The sequence below is a fragment of the Artibeus jamaicensis genome, unplaced genomic scaffold (assembly GCF_021234435.1).
Source record: "Artibeus jamaicensis isolate MK-2021 breed Jamaican fruit bat unplaced genomic scaffold, CSHL_Jam_final contig_760, whole genome shotgun sequence".
Lineage (NCBI taxonomy): Eukaryota > Metazoa > Chordata > Mammalia > Chiroptera > Phyllostomidae > Artibeus > Artibeus jamaicensis.
The window spans coordinates 118,921-141,970 of NW_026521955.1; the positions used below are offsets into that span (position 1 = coordinate 118,921).

At 38.3% G+C, this 23,050-nt stretch overlaps 1 protein-coding gene across 2 annotated transcripts in view; it reads left to right on the forward strand.

Moving 5' to 3' along the window:
• LOC119042353 (signal recognition particle 54 kDa protein) overlaps positions 1–23,050 on the forward strand; it is an 80,291-nt gene that overhangs the window by 52,407 nt on the left and 4,834 nt on the right. The window contains exons 2-4 of one of the 2 annotated variants that reach the window (XM_037136070.2): positions 3,428–3,601; positions 21,061–21,127; positions 22,532–22,629. In XM_037136070.2, coding sequence (XP_036991965.2) covers positions 3,428–3,601; positions 21,061–21,127; positions 22,532–22,629 — 339 coding nt within the window. The remainder of the gene's footprint in view (positions 1–3,427; positions 3,602–21,060; positions 21,128–22,531; positions 22,630–23,050) is intronic. The other variant, XM_037136069.2, reaches the window with a different exon arrangement.

A 23,050-nucleotide genomic window follows, 5' to 3' on the forward strand; every position in this document is an offset into this window, starting at 1 on the left:
TAAGGATCCAAGAATGCAGGATACACACGGTGCCTATTCCTATGTTGCTAACCGCCTAATTAGGAAGGACATGTTTTTAAGAAGTTCTGGGTGCTGTGGGAGTATACAAAAAGCATATTGCCATCAAAAATAGGTGCTGAGGAACAAGATAAGCAAATTTCAGACTGGTTAACCATATAATGTAATAACATGTTACTAGGCACTGCATTTCATAATTTCCTGATACTAAAAACTGCCTTTTCAGATCTTTGCAGTTTGTTGAAGTGGAATTTGTATAATTGACAGCACATTTTTTTATTTGCAGGTTTTCAGATTTTTTTTTTGTAAAAGTAAAATGTTTGCAAAATTCAGAGAATCATTTTCATTTATAATTGTTTGAAATTTTGTACCAAACTGCTTCTCAGTTGGTTTTACCTATCAACACCTCCCTTAACTGACTCTCATACCTACCCACCCCCAAGTAGAGGTTGGAGTCACGTGTCATGGATTGTTTCACAACATTTTAATTTTTTTTAAGATTTTATTTATTTTTAGAGAGAGGGGACGGGAGGGAGAAAGAGAGAGAGAGAAACATCAGTGTGTGGTCGCCTCCCATGTGGCCCCCACTGGGGACCAGGCCCACAACCCAGGCATGTGCCCCTGACTGGGAATTGAATGGGCGACCCTTTGGTTTGAAGCCTGTGCTCAGTCCACTGAGCTATACCAGACAGGTGTTTCACAATTTTTAAAAAATTTGCCAGTCTGGTTTCCTCATATGAGAGGTTGACAGATTATAGTATAGGCTATGGGTCAGATCCTACCAACTATCAGTTTACATAAAGTTTTTTTTAAAGATTCATGTTTTCCTTTTTTTTAGAGAGGGGAAGGGAAGAGAAGGAGAAAGAGAGGAATTTCAATGTGTGCAAGAAACATTGATTAGTTGCTTCTTGCATGCCCTTAATGGGGGGCCTGGCCTGCAACCCATGTATGTGCCCTGACTGGGAATTGAACTGGCAACCTTTTGGTTTGCAGGCTGGCACTCAACCCACTGAGCAACACCAGCCAGGTCAGTTTACATAAAATTTTATTGGAACAAAGCCATGTCCATTTGGTATGAACTGTTCATGGCTACTTTTGCAGAGTTCAGTATTTATGACAGAGGCTATAGCTGCAAAGCCTAGAATATTTACTTTCTAACTTTTACAGGAGAAGTTTGTTCAGTCCTGCTTAAGATGATAAAATTTGGTTTGGTATATCAAGAATTAATATTAAATTTAAAAAAGCCCTTCAGTCTCTTTAATAAAAATCTTTATATGAAATGTAAAGAGCAAAAGAGTAATGATTAGAGCAAATAAATGTCATTTAGTTACAAAAGAGTAATCAAAGAATAATGATTAGAGCAAATAAAATGTCATTTTAGTTGCATATTATACAGAGAGACTATTACTCAAAGTTCTGTTTATATTTAACAGTTAATGTAATGAAAAATATGAATGTGTTTTAGCCTTTCCTTTTGTAGTTTTTTTAAAACTTTTTGGAAAGAATATAACCAAGAGTCAGAGTTAACAGAGATAGTAGCTAAGTTGATACTAGTTGTTAAGACCCAGCTAGAGTGCTTTGATTTATTAAAGTTGTCTAAGGAAGATAAAGTAGTTGAACAAATAAGAGATTGCATAGGGAGCTGTGAGAAGCTACTTCTGCTCTGATGGGCATGGGTTGGCGGTTGAATTGAGCATGGCGATACACTGTGAACGGTCTCAGCTCTATTCACTGACTGGGACTGTTGCTCTGTAATCAGATCCATCCATTTCTATGACAACTGGAGATCTAAAGTAGCTCTTCTGACTTCCCCTTGCCTATAAGCAAGCAGGTCCAAAAGGAGACTTTGCTATCAAGACAACCATGAACCAAATCTTGTATCAAGGGGTAAAATGAAATTGAGTAGGAATGGCTTACTGTGGCCTGGCATTGGGAATAAAAGTAAGGTGGCCTGGATGGACCATATGTTGTTCATTTTGTTAATGGACACAATAAATGGCCTGGTCTTCATTTATTAAGGGCCGGGATTTGTTTGAACCCTTAGGACGGGCTAGGGAAAATTGTTGTTTTTGATTTTTTCAGGTTAGTTAATCCATGGTTAGCTCAAGCTATCAAGATTTTCTTGATCTCAATTTGCTATACAGCAGGTAAAGTTGCTGGCAGTGATAACCATGTGTGTAATGGAACAATGAACCCCTTTGTTCTTTGGGTTAGATATATCTGGACTCAAATCCTGGATACTGACTAAACTTACCTTTGGGAAATGAAGAACAGAGAAGAACCATATCTTTTCTAAGAAGGTCCTAGAGGATTAGGAGGAACAATGCATAAGAATGAAGTTACTTAGATAAGTGGGCGATTCTAGTCCACTAATTTTTATCAGTACAATTCCATCTCTGCAAACATAGTTCAAAGAACTTAACAAGTAGTTGAATAATAATCATGGATTTAAATTATGTTTGGTCATATTTACAAGTTTAAGAATCTTTATAGAGGACAACATTTTTAAACTCTGGACTATGCTAGAGAATTTCACTGACGTGGATTCTAACTGTGACAGGCCTATAGTCCTGTATCATGTTGCTTTGGTTTAGTTTTTAAATTGTACCAGTAAACATGAACACACTCTCATCACAAAAGCAAAACAAACAACAAAATATAAAAATGAATAAAAAGGCCCCCTGACCACTCTCTCCCCTGTACATCTTCCCCCATTTCACTATTGCCAGATATTTTTTCATGATTATTTGTATTGTGCCTTCTCAAAATCTTCATGTAAGAAGATTCAGTGGAACCCTGGCTGGTGTGGCTCAGTAGATTGAGCACCGGCCTGTGGACTGAAAGGTCACCAGTTCAGTTCTGGGGCTGAGCACATGCCAGGTCCTCAGTTAAGGGCGTGAGATTAGCAGCCAGTCTGTTTCTCTTGCACATGTTTCGCTCCTCTTTCTCAACTTCCTTTCCCCTCTTCCTTAAATAAATAAATAAATAAATAAATAGTCTTAAAAGAAAAAGATTCACTGGAGTCTCCCTTAGGAGTTTAAACTTGAGGCAAAATGATGGGGAAAAAGTTTCTTCATCCTCTCCCACAGTATGCACTTACTTTGAGTTTGGCACATGGCCACATGCACAAGTTAAAATTACCATTTACCTAGGAGTGAAATTTGCATGTAATTAGAATTACATAGACTGTGTAGCAAGTATGCAGATGTTTGCTTTATTATTCATTAAACTCTTCTTAGATGCTGTTAATGTTTTTTGTGTGTGTGTGGCCTGTTTTATTTTTTTAAACTGTTTAAGGATTGGTTTGTGTTTCTTTATTCCTTAAAATAAAGCAATCTGGAAGTTTTTTGGGCACATGAATGAAAATCTCACTTGAAACTCTTATTTTCTTAATTTATTATGACATTAGATGAGTCATGAAAGAGGTTTTGAAAATGTAGAACTGGGAGTCATCGGAAAAAAGAAGAAAGTCCCAAGGAGAGTCATTCATTTTGTCAGTGGTGAAACAATGGAAGAGTACAGCACAGACGAAGATGAAGTGGAAGGCCTAGAAAAGAAAGATGTTTTGCCTACCATTGATCCGGTAGGTTTGATGCTGGTGATCTTTTTGTCAATGGGTATTGTTTTGATTGATTTGTTTCCCCATAAACATTAAATGGAAGGGGGCTTTGGGAGTTTTAATCAACTATAATCTGATTATAGAATTATGCATTATGATTTTAGTTGGAAATAGTATTTTTTTAAAACCCTCACCTGAGGATATTTTCATTAATTTTAGAGAAGGAGGAGGGGAGGGGAGGAGAGAGAGAAAGAAAAAGAAACATTGATGTAAGAGGGGAAAGCAATTGGTTGATTTCTGTACGTGCCCTATAGGTATGTGCCCAGGAATTGAACCCACTACCTTTTGGTGTATGGGATGACGCTCCAACCAACTGAACCACCTGGCCAGGGTGGAGATAGTATTTTTATACAATATGGGTGGAATTATTTCCTGCATTTCAGTAGCCTGAAATAAATTTTGTTTGAATCATTTTTTTTTCAGTTATAGTTGACATACAATATTAATTAGTTTCAGGTGTACACTTCAGTGATTAGACATTATATAACTTAAGTGATCATCCCGATAAATTTCCTACCCATCCGATACTATACATAGTTATTAGAATATTATTGACTATATTTCCTCTACTGTACTTTACATCCCCATGACAATTCTGTAACAACCAATTTATATTCTTAATCCCTTCACCTTTTCTACCCATCCCCACAATCTCGCTGAGCTGGGGTACCTGGTGTAAGTCTGGAATCCTCAGGGGGGATTCTCTGCAGCTGAGATATCCTCCCAATTTTTATTTGCCACACATGGGTGTGGGACTAGCCTGTTCTTAGTCTCTGCCCCTCTTACCAATCCCTTACGTGGTTTCTCCTTTAAATCCTTAGTTGTAGGACTCCCATTCATCTAGATTTCTGTTGGTTCTAAATGATGTTTGTTCTCTGGTTTAGTTGTAATTTTGATGTGGTTGTGGGAGGAGGTGAGTACTGACTGCATTTACCTATACCACCATCTTAACTGGAAGCCGAAAGAGTTTAAGTGTCAGAGTTTTTTGAAAACGTGGATGGGTTTCTTTAAGGTTTATCTCACTAGCCCAGACTGGTGTGGTTCAGTTGGTTGGGCGTCGTCCCTCAAATCGCATGGTCACTGGTTGGTTTGACTCTTATGGCACATGCCTAGGTTGGGAGTCCCTTGTTGGGGCAGGTGTGAGAGGTAACCGATGGATGTTTCTCTCCCTCTCTTTCTCCCTCCCTTCCCCTCTCTAAAAAAAAAATAATAATCTTACTAGAGTGCTTGACCTCTAGTTCCTTTGAATTAAGGATTGTATTAGCACGATAGTTTCCATCCAAAACCTAGGAGTTGTCAGTTCTTTTTTGTATTGCCTCAAGTTTTGATTAGAAATAGGTGTGTACAGTTCTTAATTGTATATGCTTCACCGGCTAAATTTGAGAATTTATTTCTAAGTTATAAAAGATGTGACTATAAAATTATAAGACTAGCTATATTTTTAAAAAAGCAGTGCTACCCTCTCAGTAGTCATTTTAAGAGTACAGTTGATCAAATATTTACTCACTTTTTAATAGGTACTGTTTTAGGCACTGGTGATTACAGTAATGGACAATGCACATTTCTGCTCTTGTATGCTAATGGACAGACTGGTAGTAAACAAATATATAGTGTAATTATCAGACTGTGGAAAGTGCTATGAAGAAAATAAAGCAAAGTAGCAGTATAGGGAATGACTAATTTATATCTGATTTTTAAATGTTATTCCTAGTTTTTCATCATGTTTGGCTCTAAATTTGGTTACTAAAAAGAAATCAGATGTAGTTTCTGTACTATAGAAGATATTCAAAAGAATGTGCAATATACTCTGAAGGCAATTCCAAATGCATGCAGAATATTGCAGAGGTGCTTAATGCAATGAAAGAACTGTTGGAATAAGTGTCTTTTTAAAAATTTTTAAAAGATTTTATTTGTTTATTTTTAGAGAGGGGAAGAGAGGGAGAAAGGGCAGTGTGTGAGAGATATATTGATGAATTGCCTCTTGCACACCCCCAGCTGGGGACCTGACCTGCAACCCAGGCATGTGCCCTGACTTGGAATCAAACTGGTGACCTTTCAATTTGCAGGCGTCACTCAATCCACTGAGCCACATCACCCAGGTCTCTTTCTTTAAAATTTTTAAAAAGATTTTATTTTTTAAAGAGATGGGGGAAGGGAGGGAGAAAGAGAAGGATAGAAACATTGATATGTGAGAGAAACATTGATTAGTTGCTACTCAGAGGGCCACAACCGGGGACCTGGCCCGCAACCCAGGCATGTGCCCTGACTGGATCGAACTGGTGACCCTTTGGTTCAGGGGCCAGCACTCAGTCCACTGAGCCACACCATCCAGGGTGAGACAATAACTTTTTAAACACACACACACACACACACATACACACATATATACACACACACACAAATGTATACAGATAAAAATAAATAATACCTGCAAAATAATTTAAAGGAAAGACAATGCTCTGGCTGGTGTGGCTCATTGCATTGAGCCACACCAGCCAAAGGGTCACTGGTTTGATCCAGTCAGGGCACACGCGTCTGGGTTGCAGTCTGGGTCCCCAGTAGGGGGCACACCAGAGGTAAGAGCACATGGATGGATGTTTCTCTCCCTTTCTTCCTCCCTTCCCCTCTCTAAAAATAAAAAAATCTTTTAAAAAAGTTATTATCTCAACATTGCCCTGTTTAGATAGGAACTGATAATAAAGGCATCATACAGAAAAAAATGTATTTTTGCTACTTTCCTAAAGATTTTTTCCTTTCAAAAAGATTTATTGAAGTACAGTTCACATAGGTTGGTTTAGGCTATCTTTCTTCTCTGTTAATTACTTATGAATTTCCCTTAAGGACTGCTTTAGTTGAAGCTCAAGTTTCCATATGTTCATTTTCATTCATCTCAAAGTATTTTCTCTTTTTCCTTTTGATTTTTTTCTTTGAACTTTTGGTTATTTAAGAGTATATTATTTATTTATGTGTTTCCCATATTTTTTTTTCTGTTACTGATTTCTAATTTCATTCTGTTGTGGTTGGAGGACATGCTTTATATTATTTCTAACTTTTAAATTTTATTGAGATTTGTTTTATGGCCTAACTTACGGTCTGTCTTAGAGGTATGTACTTGAGAAGAATGTACTTTATTCTGTTGTTAGGTGAAGTATTCTGTAGATGTCTGAGGTGTTGGTGGTTTATAGTGTTGTAAAAGTCCTTTCTTTCCTTGTTGGTCTTCTGCCTAGTTGTCCTGTTGATTATTGAAAATGGAGTACTGAAGCCTCTTACTGTTATTGTTGAATTTTCTATTTCTCCCTTAATTTCTGTCAGTTTTTGTTGAGCCCCTCTTGAATTTTTCATTTTAGTTATACTTTTCAACTTCAGAATTTCCATTATAATTTCTATTTTTTATTGATAGTCTCTACTTAATGGAACATTGCCATACCTTTATTTCTTTAATTATGGATTCCTAAGTTCTTTGAATGTGTACTTATAAAGGCTACTCTGAAGTTTTTTCCTCTTAAATCTAACATCTGGTCATTTTCACAAGTAGTTGCTCTTTCCTGCTTTTTTTCCCATGTTTGGTTCCTACTTTTTCTTTGCATGTCTTTCAATTTTTGTTGGAAACTAGACACTTTAGATAATATTTTGTAGCAACTCTGAATACTGCCCCCTCCCTTCTCCCCGTCCGCCAACTCCCCAGGGTCTTGATACTGTTATTTGGTCATTGATTTGCTTAGCGACTTCTGGATTATTTTTGTGAAGTAGCCATCTCCTCTTCATCCTCTGTTCTCTGCTACAAATTAGGCCTATAGTTTAGTGTGTGTCTTCATAGAATATAAGATTTTCTTGACAGTCACCATTTGCCACAGTCTCCACTGTTTTTTGAGAGTAACTTAGTCTTGGACTTCTCCACCTGTATTGCAAATGAAGTCAGGGCATTTGAGAAGAGAAGAGATTAGGAGCTGTATTTTTAAATTTATTTAATTAATTTTTAAAAAAGATTTTACTTATTTATCTTTAGAGAGAGGAGAGGGGAGGGAGAAAGAGAGGGAGAGAAACATTAATATGTGGTTGCCTTTCACACACCCCCAATGGGGACCCGGCCTTCAACCCAGGCATGTGCCCTGACTGGGAACCAAACCAGTGACCCTTTGCTTCACAGGCTGCCACTCAATCCACTAAGCAACATGAGCCAGGGCAGGAGCTATATTTTATGTTGTACTTTGGGTCAATATCTCTGAGTTAGAACTTTGTGGTTGGGGAATAGGGACAGTGGTACATTTCTCTCTGGATGACACCCCTACTTTAGGAGCTGAGCACTTGGTGGAGGTGGGGGGGCAGTAGCCTTAGGTCTTCTTGGCTTGCCTCTTTTTCATGGAATCACTTTCTTGGGAACTGGAGTAAGGGTGATTAGTGCCCCATTATGCTCAGTGACACCATGCTCAAGGTAGAGCCTCTATTTCGTGAGTGGTGGCTGATGAATAAAGGAAGCCCCCGCTTGTCAACCGCACTCATTTGCCACTTAATAGGCAGCCTGTGGGCAGGATAAGAAATGCTGCTTGGTGTTCTGTTCCTCCCAGGAAGAAAGCCCTCCCATTGGAAGCTGGGGTAGACAAAGCTCTGTGTTCTTGGCTGTACCATTCTAGAGTTGTTTCCACCTCACTTTGCTGGGAATGCAATGAGGGCGTGGTCTTGGTCCAGGTACCGTGGGCTCTCACTTTTCTTACCCAATTTTCATATATTTTCTTTTTCTTAAAGACTTTATTTATTTATTTTTAGAGAGAGGGGAAAGGAGGGAGGAAGAGAGGGAGAGAAACATCGATGTGTGGGAGAAACATTGATTGGCTGCCTCTTGCACGCCCCTCACCGGGAACCTGGCCCACAACCCAGGCATGTGCCCTGGCTGGGAATCAAACCAGTGACGTTTTGGTTTGTGGGACAGCACTCAATCCACTGAGCCACACCAGTCAGGGCCATACATTTTCTTAAATAGATGTTTCTTTATTTGTCATATGCCTTTAGGGTCATTTTTAGAGGTTTTATAAGTATGTTTTCAATACATTGAACCGGTTTCGCCTGGGAGTCTCACTGTATCCACTCTTAAACTCTTTAATTACCTTGTTTATAGTATGTTGCCAATAGAATTTATTTGAAATCTTAGGCTTAAACTGACTGGTCCCTGGGTGATAAGAAACCTGCCTGGTATTTCCTTCACTGGGAAGCAGTGTAAGTAGTCAGAAACTTGGTATGGACTTAATTGTGTGATAATCACATCGCTTTGTCAAAGACCTTATTCCCATTGCACTTCAGGTTCCGTGATTATTTCAAAAAGGTAACATTTGCCTCATCTATATGCAGAGTTGTTTTTGACCGTTAAATGAGATGATACATATGGAAACTCATTAAATGTTACTAACAACCATATGCATGTAAGGTAGTATGAGTTAACAAAGCAAATATAATAGGTGCCAACAAGAAAGATGGCACCTCCATCTTACTGGAGGCAATTTTAGAACTCTTGGTATTTGAAAACCCCATGATTGATTTTAAAAAGTTCCCTGTAGTTCCGACTCAAGATTCACTTTAGACTTTATGAAATTAAGTTGTTTGATGGCTCTATTCTTGAAATACTCATTCTGAAGTTTTAAATTGTGTTTCTCTTGGTGGTAGTTCATGTCTTCTAGAGTACAGTGATTTTTATTTTTTTATTGAGTTTATTGGGGTGACATTGGTTAATAAGATTATATAGGTTTCAGGGGGGAAATTCTGTGATACATCATCTGTATGTTGCGTTGTGAGTTCACTGCCCCAGGTCGTCTTATTCCATCAGCATACATCTTCCCGCCCTCTGAGTACAGTGATTTTGTAGACAAACAGAAGCTGTTATATATTAATGTAATATAACATAAACATAATATAGTGTAATACAAGTAGTATATTACACTGCCAGTAGGAAACTTACATTGTAAGCTCAGCCTGAAGCTGACAGCTGACTTTTACTTGACTTGTAAATAAAATTTTTACCAAAAAAAAAAAATCTAGTGCAGTTCATAAAGAATTTTTACTTGATCTTGGCCAAAAGGCTAAGAAGCAATCATAAAAAATTTATAATTATCCATGTTTACTAAGTTAACCAAAACAAAATAATAGCAGGTACTTAAATCTTTTATTGAAAGAGGTACAATTTATTTATTTTTGGAATTTTTCATTGCTGCCTAAACTCCATGTCTTCATCTGGTTTATTATTTATGCATATATTGATATTAGTCTGTCACCATTCTTGTTTAATGTTGTGTAGCTCAGTGACTTGCAATCTTTTTCATCTCATGACATACATACACTAATTACTAAATTCTGTGATACACCAAAAAAATATATCTTTTTCTAATCTGACCCCCCAAAAAGTAGGTGTACTTTTGATTCATTCACACCAGACAGCTATTGTTGTGTTGACTGTTGTAATTTTTTTTAATTTAGGGAAAAGAGGTCAGAGCCCCTGACTAAACAGTCTGGTATCGGATGTTTTAAACATTCTGGTGGTGCACACTGGTTGAAAGTCGCTGCTGCAGCTTAATACAGACTTCTGGTCATGAATCAGACTTGCAGTAGGTCTTTTTTTCTTTTTAGATGACCTGTTTCTTTTTGGTAGGAAACTTAAATGTTAATAGAATGCATCTTGGTTTACTTCAGCCACTGAAGGATTTCTCTACTGAACTTTTTCTATTTGTTTTTTTGGTCAGAATTAACTTCATTTGTGATTTCCATTTCTAAAGATTTTTAAAGCTTAAGCCAACAAGACTCCACCTATATAACTTTTTTCCTTTTAAAAAAATATTTTATTGATTATGCTATTACAATTGTCCCATTTCCCCCCCTTCACTCCCCTTCACCCTGCATACCCCCTCCCGTCTGCATTCCCCCCCTTTAGTTCATGTCCATGTGTCATAAGTTCCCTGGCTTCTACATTTTCCATACTGTTCATGCCCTCCCCATCTATTTTCTACCTACCATCTATGCTACTTGTTCTCTGTACCTTTTGCCCCTCTCTCCTTCTCTGCCCTGTTGCTAACCCTCCATGTGATCTCCATTTCTGTGTTTCTACTCCTGTTCTTGTTGCTTGCTTAGTTTGTTTTTATTTTTGTTTTCGATGTGGTTGTTAATAATTGTGAGATTGCTTTCATTTTACTGTGAGATTGCTTTCATTTTTACTGCTTTCATTTTCATGTTTTTTATCTTCTTTTTCTTAGATAAGTCCCTTCAAATTTCATATAATAAGGGCTTGGTGATGATGAAGTCCTTTACCTTTACCTTATCTGGGGAGCACTTTATCTGCCCTTCCATTCTAAATGAATGCTTTGCTGGATAGAGCAATCTTGGATATAGGTCCTTGCCTTTTATGGCTTGAAATACTTCTTTCTAGCCTCTTCTTGCCTGTAAGGTCTCTTTTGAGAAATCAGCTTTTTTGAGAAATCAGCTGACAGTCTTATGGGCACTGCTTTGTAGGTGACTGTCTCCTTATCTCTTGCTGCTTCTAGGATTCTCTCCCTCATTTTAATCTTGGGTAACTTAATGATGGTGTGCCTTGGTGTGTTCCTTCTTGGGTCCAACTTCTTTGGGACTCTCTGAGCTTCCTGGACTTCCTGGAAGACTATTTCCTTTGCCAGATTGGGGAAGTTCTCCTTTATTATTTGTTCAAAAAAGTTTTCCGCTTGTTGCTCTTCTTCTTCTCCTTCTGGTACCTCTATAATTCAGATGTTGGAACATTTGAAGATGTCCTGGAGGTTCCTAAGCCTCTCCTCATTTTTTGAATTCTTGTTTCTTCATTCTTTTCTGACTGGATGTTTCTTTCATCCTTCTGGTCCACACCATTGATTTGAGTCCTGGTTTCCTTCCCATCACTATTGGTTCCCTGTACATTTTCCTTTATTTCACTTAGTGTAGCCTTCATTTTTTCATCTAATTTGCGACCAAATTCAACCAGTTCTGTGAGCATCCTGATTACCAGTGTTTTGAACTGGGCATCTGATAGGTTGGCTATCTCTTGTCCCTTAGTTGTATTTTTTATGGAGCTTTGATCTGTTCTTTCATTTCGGTCATTTTTTTTTTGTCTTGACACACCCCTTACATAGTGAGGAGCGGAGCCTTAGGGGTTCACCAGGGTGGGGCAACCCAGTTGCTGAGTTGTGATGGTGTATGTGGGGGAGGGATCCAAGAGGGAACAATGGGGCTTGCTCTGCTCTCTGCCAGATTACTTCCCACGCTTTTCACAAGCAAATTGGGCTCTTTTGGTGGTGATTCCTGTGTGGGTGGATTTGTGTACCTTATAGGATCCTGTGGGTCTCTCCAGTGAACTTTACTGTGAAGTTGGGAGCTTCTCTCTGTGCTGGCTGAACCACCACAGGTGTTTTCAATCAGTGGTTTGAGGCTTTATTTCCCCGTGCTGGGACCCTGGGTTGGGTGGTCCATCCAGCTCTGCCTTTGTTTCACCTAGTTTGCGCACAAATGTGGGAGCACCCGTCGCCAGCCACTGCCTTGCTGCAAGTTCTCTTTGACCAGGCTGCCCGACTCCACCCCTCCTACCGGTCTGAATGAATGTTTCTTCTTTGACTCCTTGGTTGTTGGACTTTTATACCGTTCAGTTTTCTGTCAGTTCTGGTTGTTTTTTGTTTTTAAATTGTTGTCCTTCTTTTGGTTGTGTGAGGAGGCACAGTGTGTCTACTTATGCCTCCATCTTGGCTGGAACTCCACCTATATAACTTTAAATTTTTTTTCTTACAAAATAAGAACATCTTAAATGTCATTAGAAAGTTACCTCTTGAATACTCAACATTTTAAACATCTTAGGGAGAATTTAATTACATACTGGATTTCAAGAAATCTACCTATAAAGTGTGTTTCCCTCTCTTACACTTTTTTTACAACATTCATTGGTTTAAAAAACAAAATGTGATAAAGCCCTGGCTGGCTAGCTCAAAGTTAGAGTTCTGATACAGCAAGGTTGCCAGTTCAATCCCTGGTCGGTGCACATACAGGAATCAACCAGTGAGTAATAAACAAATGCAACAGATCAGTGTTTCTCTCTCTCTCCCTCTCTGAAATCAACTTAAAAATATTAAAAAATGGTGATGAAAATATTTAACATGAGACCTACCCTTTAAGCAGTTTTAAGTGTTCAATGTATAATAGTTAACAATAGAACTCAGTCATCTGGTATAACTAAAGCGTTATACCCATTGAATAACAACTCCCCATTTCTCTCCTTTCCACAATTTCTGGCAATCACTGTTCTACTCTCTGTTTCTATGTGTTGGATTATTTTAGATACCTCATATAGGTGGAATCAAGCAGTATTTGTTCCTCTGTGACTGGTTTATTTTACTTAGCATAATGTTCTTATGTTATTTTAATTGTTTTTCAAGCATAATGTTCTGAAGGTTCATCCATGTTCTTGCATATGGCAGGCTTCCTTTCTTAAAGGCTAAATAATATTGCATATATGTGTATACCACATATTCTTTATCCATTTATTAGTCAGTGGACATTTAGGTTGTATTGACATCTTGGCTATTGCTACAATAAAAATGGGCATGGAAATACTTTGATGTCCTGATTTTCTTTTTGATAAAACCCAGAAGTGGGATTGCTGGTTTATATGGTATTTCTTCTTTTTTAAATTATATTGTAATGATTATGCTATTACAGTTGTCCTGATTGCCCCCCCCCCCATCTAGGACCCCTCACACCCTCAGCCAGTCCCCCACCATTGTTCATGCCCATGGGTCATGTGTATAAGTTCTTTGGCTACTTCCTTTCCTATACTGTACTTTACATCCCCGTGGCTATTCTGTAACTACCTATCTGTACTTCTTAGTCCCCTCACCTCTTCACCCATTCCCCCACAACCCCCTTCCATCTGGCAACCAACAAAATGCTCGCTGTATCCATGATTCTGCCTCTGTTTTTCTTGTTTGCTTAGTTTATTTTTTAGATTCAATTGTTGATAGATTTGTGTTTTTTGCCATTTTGTTCATAGTTTTGATCTTCTTTTTCTTAAATAAGTCCCTTTAACATTTCATATAATAATGGTTTTGTGATGGTGAACTTCTTCTTTTTCCTTGTCTGGGAAGCTCTCATCTGCCCTTTGATTTCAGGTGATAGCTTTGCTGAGTAGAGCAATCTTGGCTGTAGGTCCCTGCTTTTCATGACTTTGAATGTTTCTTGCCAATCCCTTCTAGCCTGCAAAGTTGCTTTTGAGAAATCAGCTGACAGTCTTATGTGAACTCCCCTATAGGTAACTAACTTCTTTTCTCTTGCTGCTTTTAAGATTCTCTTGATCTTTAACCTTTGGCATTTTCATTATGATGTGTCTTGGAGTGGTCCTCTTTGCATCTGTCTTGTTTGGGGCTCTGTGCACCCTGGACTTGCATCTCTATTTCCTTTGCCAAATTAGAAAAGTTTTTTTTTTCTTTTTTCAAATAGATTTCCAATATTTTGCTCTTTCTCTTCTCGTTCTGGCACCCCTATGATACACATGTTGGAATGTTTAAAGCTGTCCCAGGGGCTGCTTATACTATCCTCATTTTTTTTGGATTCTTTTTTTCTTCTGGTTTTTCTGATTGGTTGTTTTTTTCTTTCTTATGTTCCAAATCATTTATTTGAATCTTGGCTTTATCCACTCTATGGTTGTTTCTTTGTAAATAGCTCTTTATTTCAGTTGGTATCCTTCATTTCTGACTGGATTTTTTTATGCTGCTGATTTTCTCACTATGTTCCTTGAGCATCCTTATAACCAGTGTTTTGAACTCTGTATCTCCTAGGTTGCTTATCTCCATTTCCTTTAGCTCTCTCTTTTCCTGGAGTTTTTTAAAAAATTTTATTGATTATGCCATTACGTTTGTTCTATCTCCCCCCTTCATTCCCCTCCATCCTGCATACCCCTCCCCCACCATTCCCCCCTTTAGTTCATGAACACGTGTCTCAAGTTCTTTAGATTCAATATTTCCCCTACTATTCTTGCCCTACCCCCTATCTGTTTTCTACCTACTGTCTATGCTACTTATTTTCTGTACCTTCTCCCCCCTCTCCTCCCACTCCCCTGTTGCTAACCCTCCAAGTGATCTTCATTTCTGTGGTTCACTCCTGATCTAGCTGTCCTCTTAATTTGCTTTTGTTTTAGGTGTGGTTGTTAATAACTGTGAGTTTGCTGTCCTTTTACTGTTCATCTTTTTTATCTTCTTTTTCTTAGGTAAGTCCCTTTAACATTTCATATAATAAGGGCTTGGTGATGATGAACTCCTTGAATTTGATCTTATCTTTTCCTGGAGTTTTGATCAGTTCTTTTATTTGGACCATGTTTCTTTGTCTCCTCGTTTTGGCAGCTTCCCTGTGTTTGTTTCTGTATATTAGGTAGAGCTGCTTTGATCCCATGTCTTGGTAGTGTGGCCTAATGTAGTAGGTGTCCTGTAGGGTCCAGTGGCACTACCAGTGGCACTGTCACTAGCTGGGTACTCAGTGTGCTGCTTCCTTTGTGTGGGCTGAGTACACCCTCCTCTCGTATTTGAGCCTTGGTTGCTGTTGGCAGATCAATGTGAGGGATTTACCCAGGCCAGTCAGCTGCAAGGATTGGCTTGACCACTGATCACCAACCTCCACACTCTATGAAGGATCAGCTGTGCAGGGACAGGGTGGTGGTGTTATGATGTAGTCCGTAGCTGTCCACTGGGTGCGCTGGCCCTGGGGTTTTCCAGGTGGTGCAGGTCAGGGTCAGCTCCCACCTGTGCTCTGCCTGGGGCCACCCTGCCTGAGCTATAAAGCAATCAGAGATGGCTGCTACTTGTCCTGGGCTTAGAGATTCCCTGGGAAAGCCAAGCTGTGGATCTAGACTGGCTGCTGCTAGTGCTGGGGCTGGGGCTCATTGAAGCCAGCTGTTATTTGTTTGATAGGATTTAGAAAGTTGTGGAGCAGGAGCCAAGACCAGCCGTAAATTCAGCTTGGGTAAGCCTGTAAATTTGGTGCGATGGAATCTCAGGGCATCTCAGATTCAAGGTAAATTGTATTAGCCAGGTTGATGGAGTCTTAGATATGGCACCTGCCTGCTGGCTGTGGCTCTGAGGGCTGAGGCTCAGCAAAGGACAAGACCCTCTGCTCACCTTTCTGTCTGTGAGAAAGCTGTCCCCCAGATCCTGCCTCATGCCAGACACTTCATTTCCTCCCCATATGCCACTGGTGCCTTTCAAACTGTTACTATGGTGCTGGAGCTCAGAGGGAGTGAGTCTGAGTAAGTCTGTGTCTGGGTTCTTTAAGGAGAACTACTTGGGACTCTAGAAGTTTCTTCTACCAACTTAATTCTGCTGGTTTTTGCAGCCCAATGTTGTGGAAATTTAATCTTCCTGGCACTGAAAAATGGGCTGTGTGGCCTGGTATATGGCTGGGACTTTGACTCCCGAGATGTCACTCTCGAATTATTATCCACCATATGTGGGTGTAGGAGCAGCCTGTTCAGCATCTGTGCCCCTCCTATCAGTCTGGATGCATGTGGTTTCTTTAATTCCGTAGTTGTCAGACTTGTACTCAACATGATTTCTGATGGCTCTGAGTGGTAGTTGTACTATATTTTAGTTGTAATTTTGATGTGGCTGTGCAAAGAGGAGAGCTGTGTCTTCCTGTGCCACCATCTTGACCAGAATTCGGTATTTCTATTTTTAATTTTTTGAGAGACATCTATTCTGTTTTCCATAATGGCTGCACCGTTTTACACTCCCACCAACAGTGCACAAGGGCTTCAGTTTCTCCACATCCTCACCAACACTTGTCTGTTTGTTTTGACAGTAGCCACCCTAACAGGTGTTAATAAGCAAAGACAGCTCTGCCTTTACTTGATGTGAAGAGCAGGTATTCCATTTTCCATTTGCTTTTAATGTATTATAAATCTGGTAGGACAAAGGAATTTTGAAGGTAGTGTCCTATATTAATATAACAGATTTGTAAAAAACAGACCCAATTTTTAAAAACCTGACATTTAAAAAAGATTTAAAAATAATACTCTTGCCATACTTGATAGAAAATAAGAAATGGAGACCTAGATCTTTCTTCCAATTTTTGTTAATTCTTTCCTTTAGATTTTACCTTAGATGTGCCTTAAAAATAAACATATTTTTTGTAATTCCTTTAAACTTTGATTTAGTTTTGATTAAGTTACTAAAAAATGTGTATATATGTATCTAAGTGTGTGTGTGTATATATATGTGCGTGTGTGTGTGTGTGTGTGTGTGTATATAATTTGATATAGAACAGACTGACAGCTGTCAGGGGAGGGGAATTGTGGGACTGGATTAAAAAAGGTGAAGGGATCAAGCAGAAAAAGCCACCAAAACTCATAAACACAGACTTGGACAGTACGGTGATTGTCCGGGGAAAGGGGATGGGGGAGAGCATATAAGGGGATAAGTTGTGATGGAAGGAGACTTGATGTGGGGAAGTGAACACACATTACGGTGTTCAGATGATGTGTTATAGTATTGTACACTTGAAACCTATATAATTTTATTAATCAGTCACCCCAATAAATTCAATTTAAAAGTTTTAAAAAAATTGGTTATGCATATAATTGTTAACCTATATAAATGGGGTGATGCTTTTTTAAAATTTATTTATCTTTAGAAGGGAAGGAGAGAGGAGGAGAAACATCAATCTATGGTTGCTTCTGGTGTGTCCCCTGCTGGGAACTAGCCACTGCTAGGAACTGGCCTGCAACCCAGGCATGTGCCCTGACTGGGAATCGAACCACGATCTTTTGGTTCGCAGGTCCGTGCTCAATCCACTGAACTACACCAGCCAGAGCTGGGGTAATAATATCTTTTGTAATATAGTAAAAACTCAGAATTACCTAGGCTCGTGTTTCACCTGTCAATTTTTTTTTATTGATTTGAGGGAGAGACACAGAGAGAAAGAGGAAGACAACAATTTGTTGTTTCACTTATTTATGCATTGATTGCTTCTTGTATGTGCCTTGACTGGGTATCAAACTCCCAGCCTTGGTGTATTAGGATAATCCTCTAACCAACTGAGTCACTCAGCCAGGGCCTCACACGTCAAAGTTTTAAAAAGGAAAAGGACAGTATGTTATGGAGCAAGGGTACTCAGGAATGGACATCTCATGCATTGCTGCTGAGTATTCATTCATTGGTAAATTTTTTGGTGTAAAGTTTTACAGCCTGAAGGAAAAGCTTTCCAGATGATTATATTTTTGGCCTTTTTATTCCACTTTAGAAATTTAAGCATTTGGGAAATATGCTTAATATTTTATTATAGTAAATTGGAAAAACAGGATAGGGAAAGTACAATGCTTTAAAATACATGTATACTCAGGAAAAGATGGAGAAAATTACTAAGATATTTTAATCATAATTATGGGTAGTTGAAAATGGGTGACAAAATTTTTCATACTTGCTTCATTTCCTAAGTGTTCTAAAATAAGTAGGTATTTTATAATCTAAAAATAATTTGTTCAAAAACAAAAGTAGCAAGTCTGAATAATTCTCTATTAAGGAAGAGAGTGATGGATACTTAGTTATTCAGGAATAATAAACACCTAAATTTTTGGAGATAAAAAAATGAATCAACTTGAGTTTGCCCCATAGACTGGAAATGTTGAAGAACCAAGATCCTGTCCCAGTTCCCCTAATACTGGGATGGTGGTAGTGGTAGTGATGCTGTCAGCTGCCCCAGGGTTCCCGTGTAGGCTCTTGAGCTACCTGTCCGTTTGATTCAGAAGGTCAGTATCTAAACAAAGGACCCTGTAAATATATTCTGTATAATTGTGATAATGATGGATGTTATTCAGGAATCTTTATCCAGTTCCTCAGCTCTGGAGAAAGTGTGGCTCTTCTGTAGTCACAGCCTGGATATTAGCAATTATTCTCTGTAGAAACAACCTCAGGAGAATTGGACCACTGAGAAATATATGCTTTCCTCCAAAAGCATGCTTATTCCTTTTCTATATTTAGTTCTTTTTTAAAAGATTTTATTTATCTTTAGAGGGGAAGGGAAGGAGAGAGGGAGAGAAATATCAATGTATGGTTGCCTCTCGTGTGTTCCCTGCTGGGAACTGGTCTACAACCCAGGCATGTACCCTGACTGGGAATTGAATAGCGCTCCTCTGGTTCACAGGCCCGCGCTCAATTCACTGAGCTACACCATCCAGGGCTATAGTTAGTTCTTATTCATACTTTTCATACTTTCCTGGCCCTGTCATTTCCCATGTGTTACAGAATTTGTTCCATTCCCTGTATTTTTGCACTGTTCATTTGCTGTTAAAATTGTAAGGTAAACACCAAGATCAGTATCTTAAACAGAGCCCCTAAAATAGCTTTTATCACCACATAAGAGATACCAACCACTCTAAATATAGAAGATACAGCAGATGAATCAGGGAGTCAGAAATATAAAGTATCTTCCTAATTGAATTTGTTTGCTAGGATGTTCATTCTGGCATTAATAGAGACTAGGGAACTACCTTACTTGTGTTTCTTTTTCAGGAATATTATCACAGCAGTTGCCGTAACTGCTTTTCATGGGAAGGTGGTGTTTTACATTTTCTGCTTTCTGCTTTACTTTAGCACATCTTTCCTAGTCTTACAAGTATTCTTATACACACACACACACACACGATATATAACTTTTTTTTAAATTCACATGAATAAAAAAGTTTATAAGGCAGTTCGTGGTCACTCAAAATGACTTTGAAAACCATCAGGAAATAAAAATTCCCCTCTCATTGTGGTTTTAATTTGCATTTCTCTGCAGATTAGTGATGTTTAGCTTCTTATGTTAGCCATTTGTATGTGTATTCAGGTCCTCTGCCCATTTTTAAATTGGATTGTTTGTCTACTCCCATTCAGTAAGTTGTCTTGTCATTTCGTTGATGGTTTCCTTTGCAGAAACTGATTGGATAAAAAGAGTTGGTACATATATACAATGATATATTACTTGACCATAAAAAAAGAATGAAATCTTACCATTTGCAACATGGATGGACTTAGAGGGTATTGTGCTAAGTGAAATAAGTTGGAAAGAGGAAGGCAAATACCATATGATTTCACTTATATATGGAATCTAAAAACAAAAGAACAAACAAAACAAACTCATAGATAGAACAAACTTGGTTGCCAAATTGGAGGGTAGTTTGGGGGCTGGGTGAAAATGGGGAAGGGATTAAGAAGTACAAACTGGTAGTTACAAAATCATCATGGGGTGTAAAGTACAGCATAGGGAATACAGTTAATAAGTGTGTAATCACTAGGTGTGGCGCCAGGTGAGTACTAGATTTACTGGGGGAATTGCTCTGTAAATTATATGATTGTGCTGTATAGCTGAAACTAATATAAAATAATATTGAATATCAACTGTAATTGAAAAATAAAAAAATTAAAAGTTTTTTCCCTTAATCATAAGGAAAAGGAAATAGCATTAAAATTTACAATTTTATCAGCTTTATATATCAGAAAACGAAGATACTTTCATTTCACCAACAAAGAAGAAAAAGTGGTTTCCAGGGTCTGTGGTTTTCGGTCTTACAGATATTCTGTATTTGCTTTTTAATGATTTTGTAGTCATTAACATAACAAACCAGTATTAAAATAACTGATGTTTTTGATTGATTGCAAGCTGTACACTGTTTTCTTTTGATAAATAAAAATACGTATTGGTACAGAGAAGCATGCTTGTATTACCGATTTCGTCCACAGATAGAACCTGTTCTCCATGTGGCAGGTGGGGTTCACAAAAGTATTCTGTGGATTCCCAGCACCAAGATTAACTTGTGCAGTGGAGACTGCATTCTCCCCATGGTCCTGGCCTACGAAAAATACACTGAGTTTGTCATGGGTTATATGGCCTAATCCCTTTCTAGTCCTTAAAGAAACAAAAACTCATCTTGCCACTTAGCGGTTACTTATTTTCCCATTACTAAAGTTCATTTGCTATGCTCTTATCCTGCTTAATTTCTCTGAACCTTAACTTCCCCACTGCACCATAAGTCTGCTGTTCTGTATGATTTCTTAAGGTCTCTGTCCATAACTGCATGCTTTCCCTGTGAACAATGTGCATGTGAACAATGAATACAAAAAAGCAATGTAACAGGAAAAGGAAGGATCTGAAATATCAACTCTTAAATAATCAAGACTGACCAACTCCATTTCAGTGACTGCTGCTTTTTTTGGTTATTCCAGGGACTTAAGGTTGTGGTAGTTACATGAGTGAATGTAAAATATCTTCATGGAGTTCTAGCTATAAAGGCTGTACATATTTGTTGGAGTGTAATTTATTCATAGTACTATAGAATATTCTACATGCCCACCAAGTACTGATATCTTAATTCTGGCCTAAATAAATAGAATGCGTTTAGGTATGAATGTTGCTAACCAGCCTTCTTGTTGCAGACAAAACTTACCTGGGGCCCCTACTTATGGTTCTACATGCTTCGTGCTGCCACCTCAACCCTCTCAGGTATTACTTTTCTATTTGAATATCCTATAACTACTGTAATGTGCTCCAGGAGCTTTGCCAAATGGGGTGTTTCAGAAACGAAGGAGAAACTATAGGGAATTAATCACCCTCAAGGTAGTTATTATTGAAAGGTATTAATCTAACTTGTACTTCACTTTAAAACATTTTTCAGCTTTGGGTTATGTGGGGTTTTTTTTAAGGACTGAAAATGGCTATATTAATTTAGATACAATTTTCATATTCATGAATCTTATCTGTTAGCACCTATTCTGTTGTCCTGTGAAACTTTTTGAAACTTTTCTGTTAGAAACTATTTTGTTATTTTTCATTTGGTTTTGTGCTGATATTGTTCTCATCCTCTGCTTATTCTAAATCCTGTAGTTATCATTCATTTATTGCATTAATATTTTATTTCTTAAATTGAGATACTGCTCAGTTATAGTTGAAGGAAATGAATGATCATCTTATGACTTAATCATGGTGACTTTAAGTATAGGCTTTAAATCATAAAGCTTTCCCCTTCTTTCCATTTTAACTCCCTCATAGCTTCTATTCTGCTTTTTTGTTGTTGTTGTTCTTTTTTTTAAAATTTATTTAATCTTTAGAAGGGAAGGAAAGGAGAGAAGGAGAGAAATATCAATGTATAGTTGCTTCTGGTGCATCTGTTGCTGGGAGCTGGCCCCTGCTGGGAATTGGCCTGCAACTCAGGCATGTGCCCTGACGGGGAATTGAACCGCGATCGTCCGGTTTGCAGACCCGCACTCAGTCCACTGAGCTATGCTAGCCAGGGCTTCTATTCTGCTTTTTATTAGATCTAATTTTGAGTAGTCATTCATTTAACAAACATTAACTGAGCACTTAGTATATACTAGAGAATCTGGTTAAAGGAAAAGAATATGAGCTTTACCTTCAGACCTGGGTTGAATTTTGGATTCACTTTGTCAGCTTGTCAAGTTCTTCAACCTGAGTCTAACCATTCACAGTGCCTGGCATGTGGCGAGTTTTCAGTGAATGTTTGGCGCAAGCCATTCCTCTCCTCAAGCCCAGGGGCATCCCAGCTCTCTGATGTGTATACGTTTTTTGTATAAGTACTCCACACTAATCGATTGTGTCACCGAAGCTCTGGTGTCTGTACATTTTTTAAAGAAGAAATAAACATATAACAAATAGTTATAATACCTGGTGGTAAGTATTTTACTGGGAATGTCATTGGAAGCCTGTAAGGAGCCATAAATGCTTCTTGGGAAAGTCAAGGAATTATATACAAAAGAGATGGCCTGAATGTTCTTAATCTCCCTGAGGGCAGGAACTATAACTTCAGTATTTCTGCAGTGCCTTGCATGTAGAAAATGCACAAGAAATATTTATGGAATTGTGTAAGCCATTTAACTTTTGTATCTTCAGTGTGTGACTTTCTTGGAGAGAAGATTGCGTCTGTTTTGGGCATCAGCACCCCAAAATACCAGTATGCCATTGATGAGTATTACCGGATGAAGAAGGAGGTATGTTTCCTTCTTACATTTTCTTGATTCAGTTTGGTTTGCTGTGGACTTGATGAGTTGTGTCATGAACACATGTATCCCCTAGGTGGCCAAACGACAACTCCCTTACACCAGGCATTTCATTTCAGAGGCATTCACTTCTTTATCAAGTTAGCATACATTTTAGAATTTTTAATGCCGAAATTTCCCTGGGATCTATTTGTAAAACTAAACTGGACTTCACTGTGCTAGCTACTTTAGTGTGAGGTGTCTTATATTTGTTATTAATCTTCACACACCTCTCTCTGGATTATTCCAATTTTATGATAAGGAAACAAAACACAGTCTCTGTACTTAGAACACATAGACTGGATGAAGAACTGGAGTGGGTTTAATGCACAGAAGGTTACAAGAACTAGAAATGTGTAAGTGCCAGTTGCCA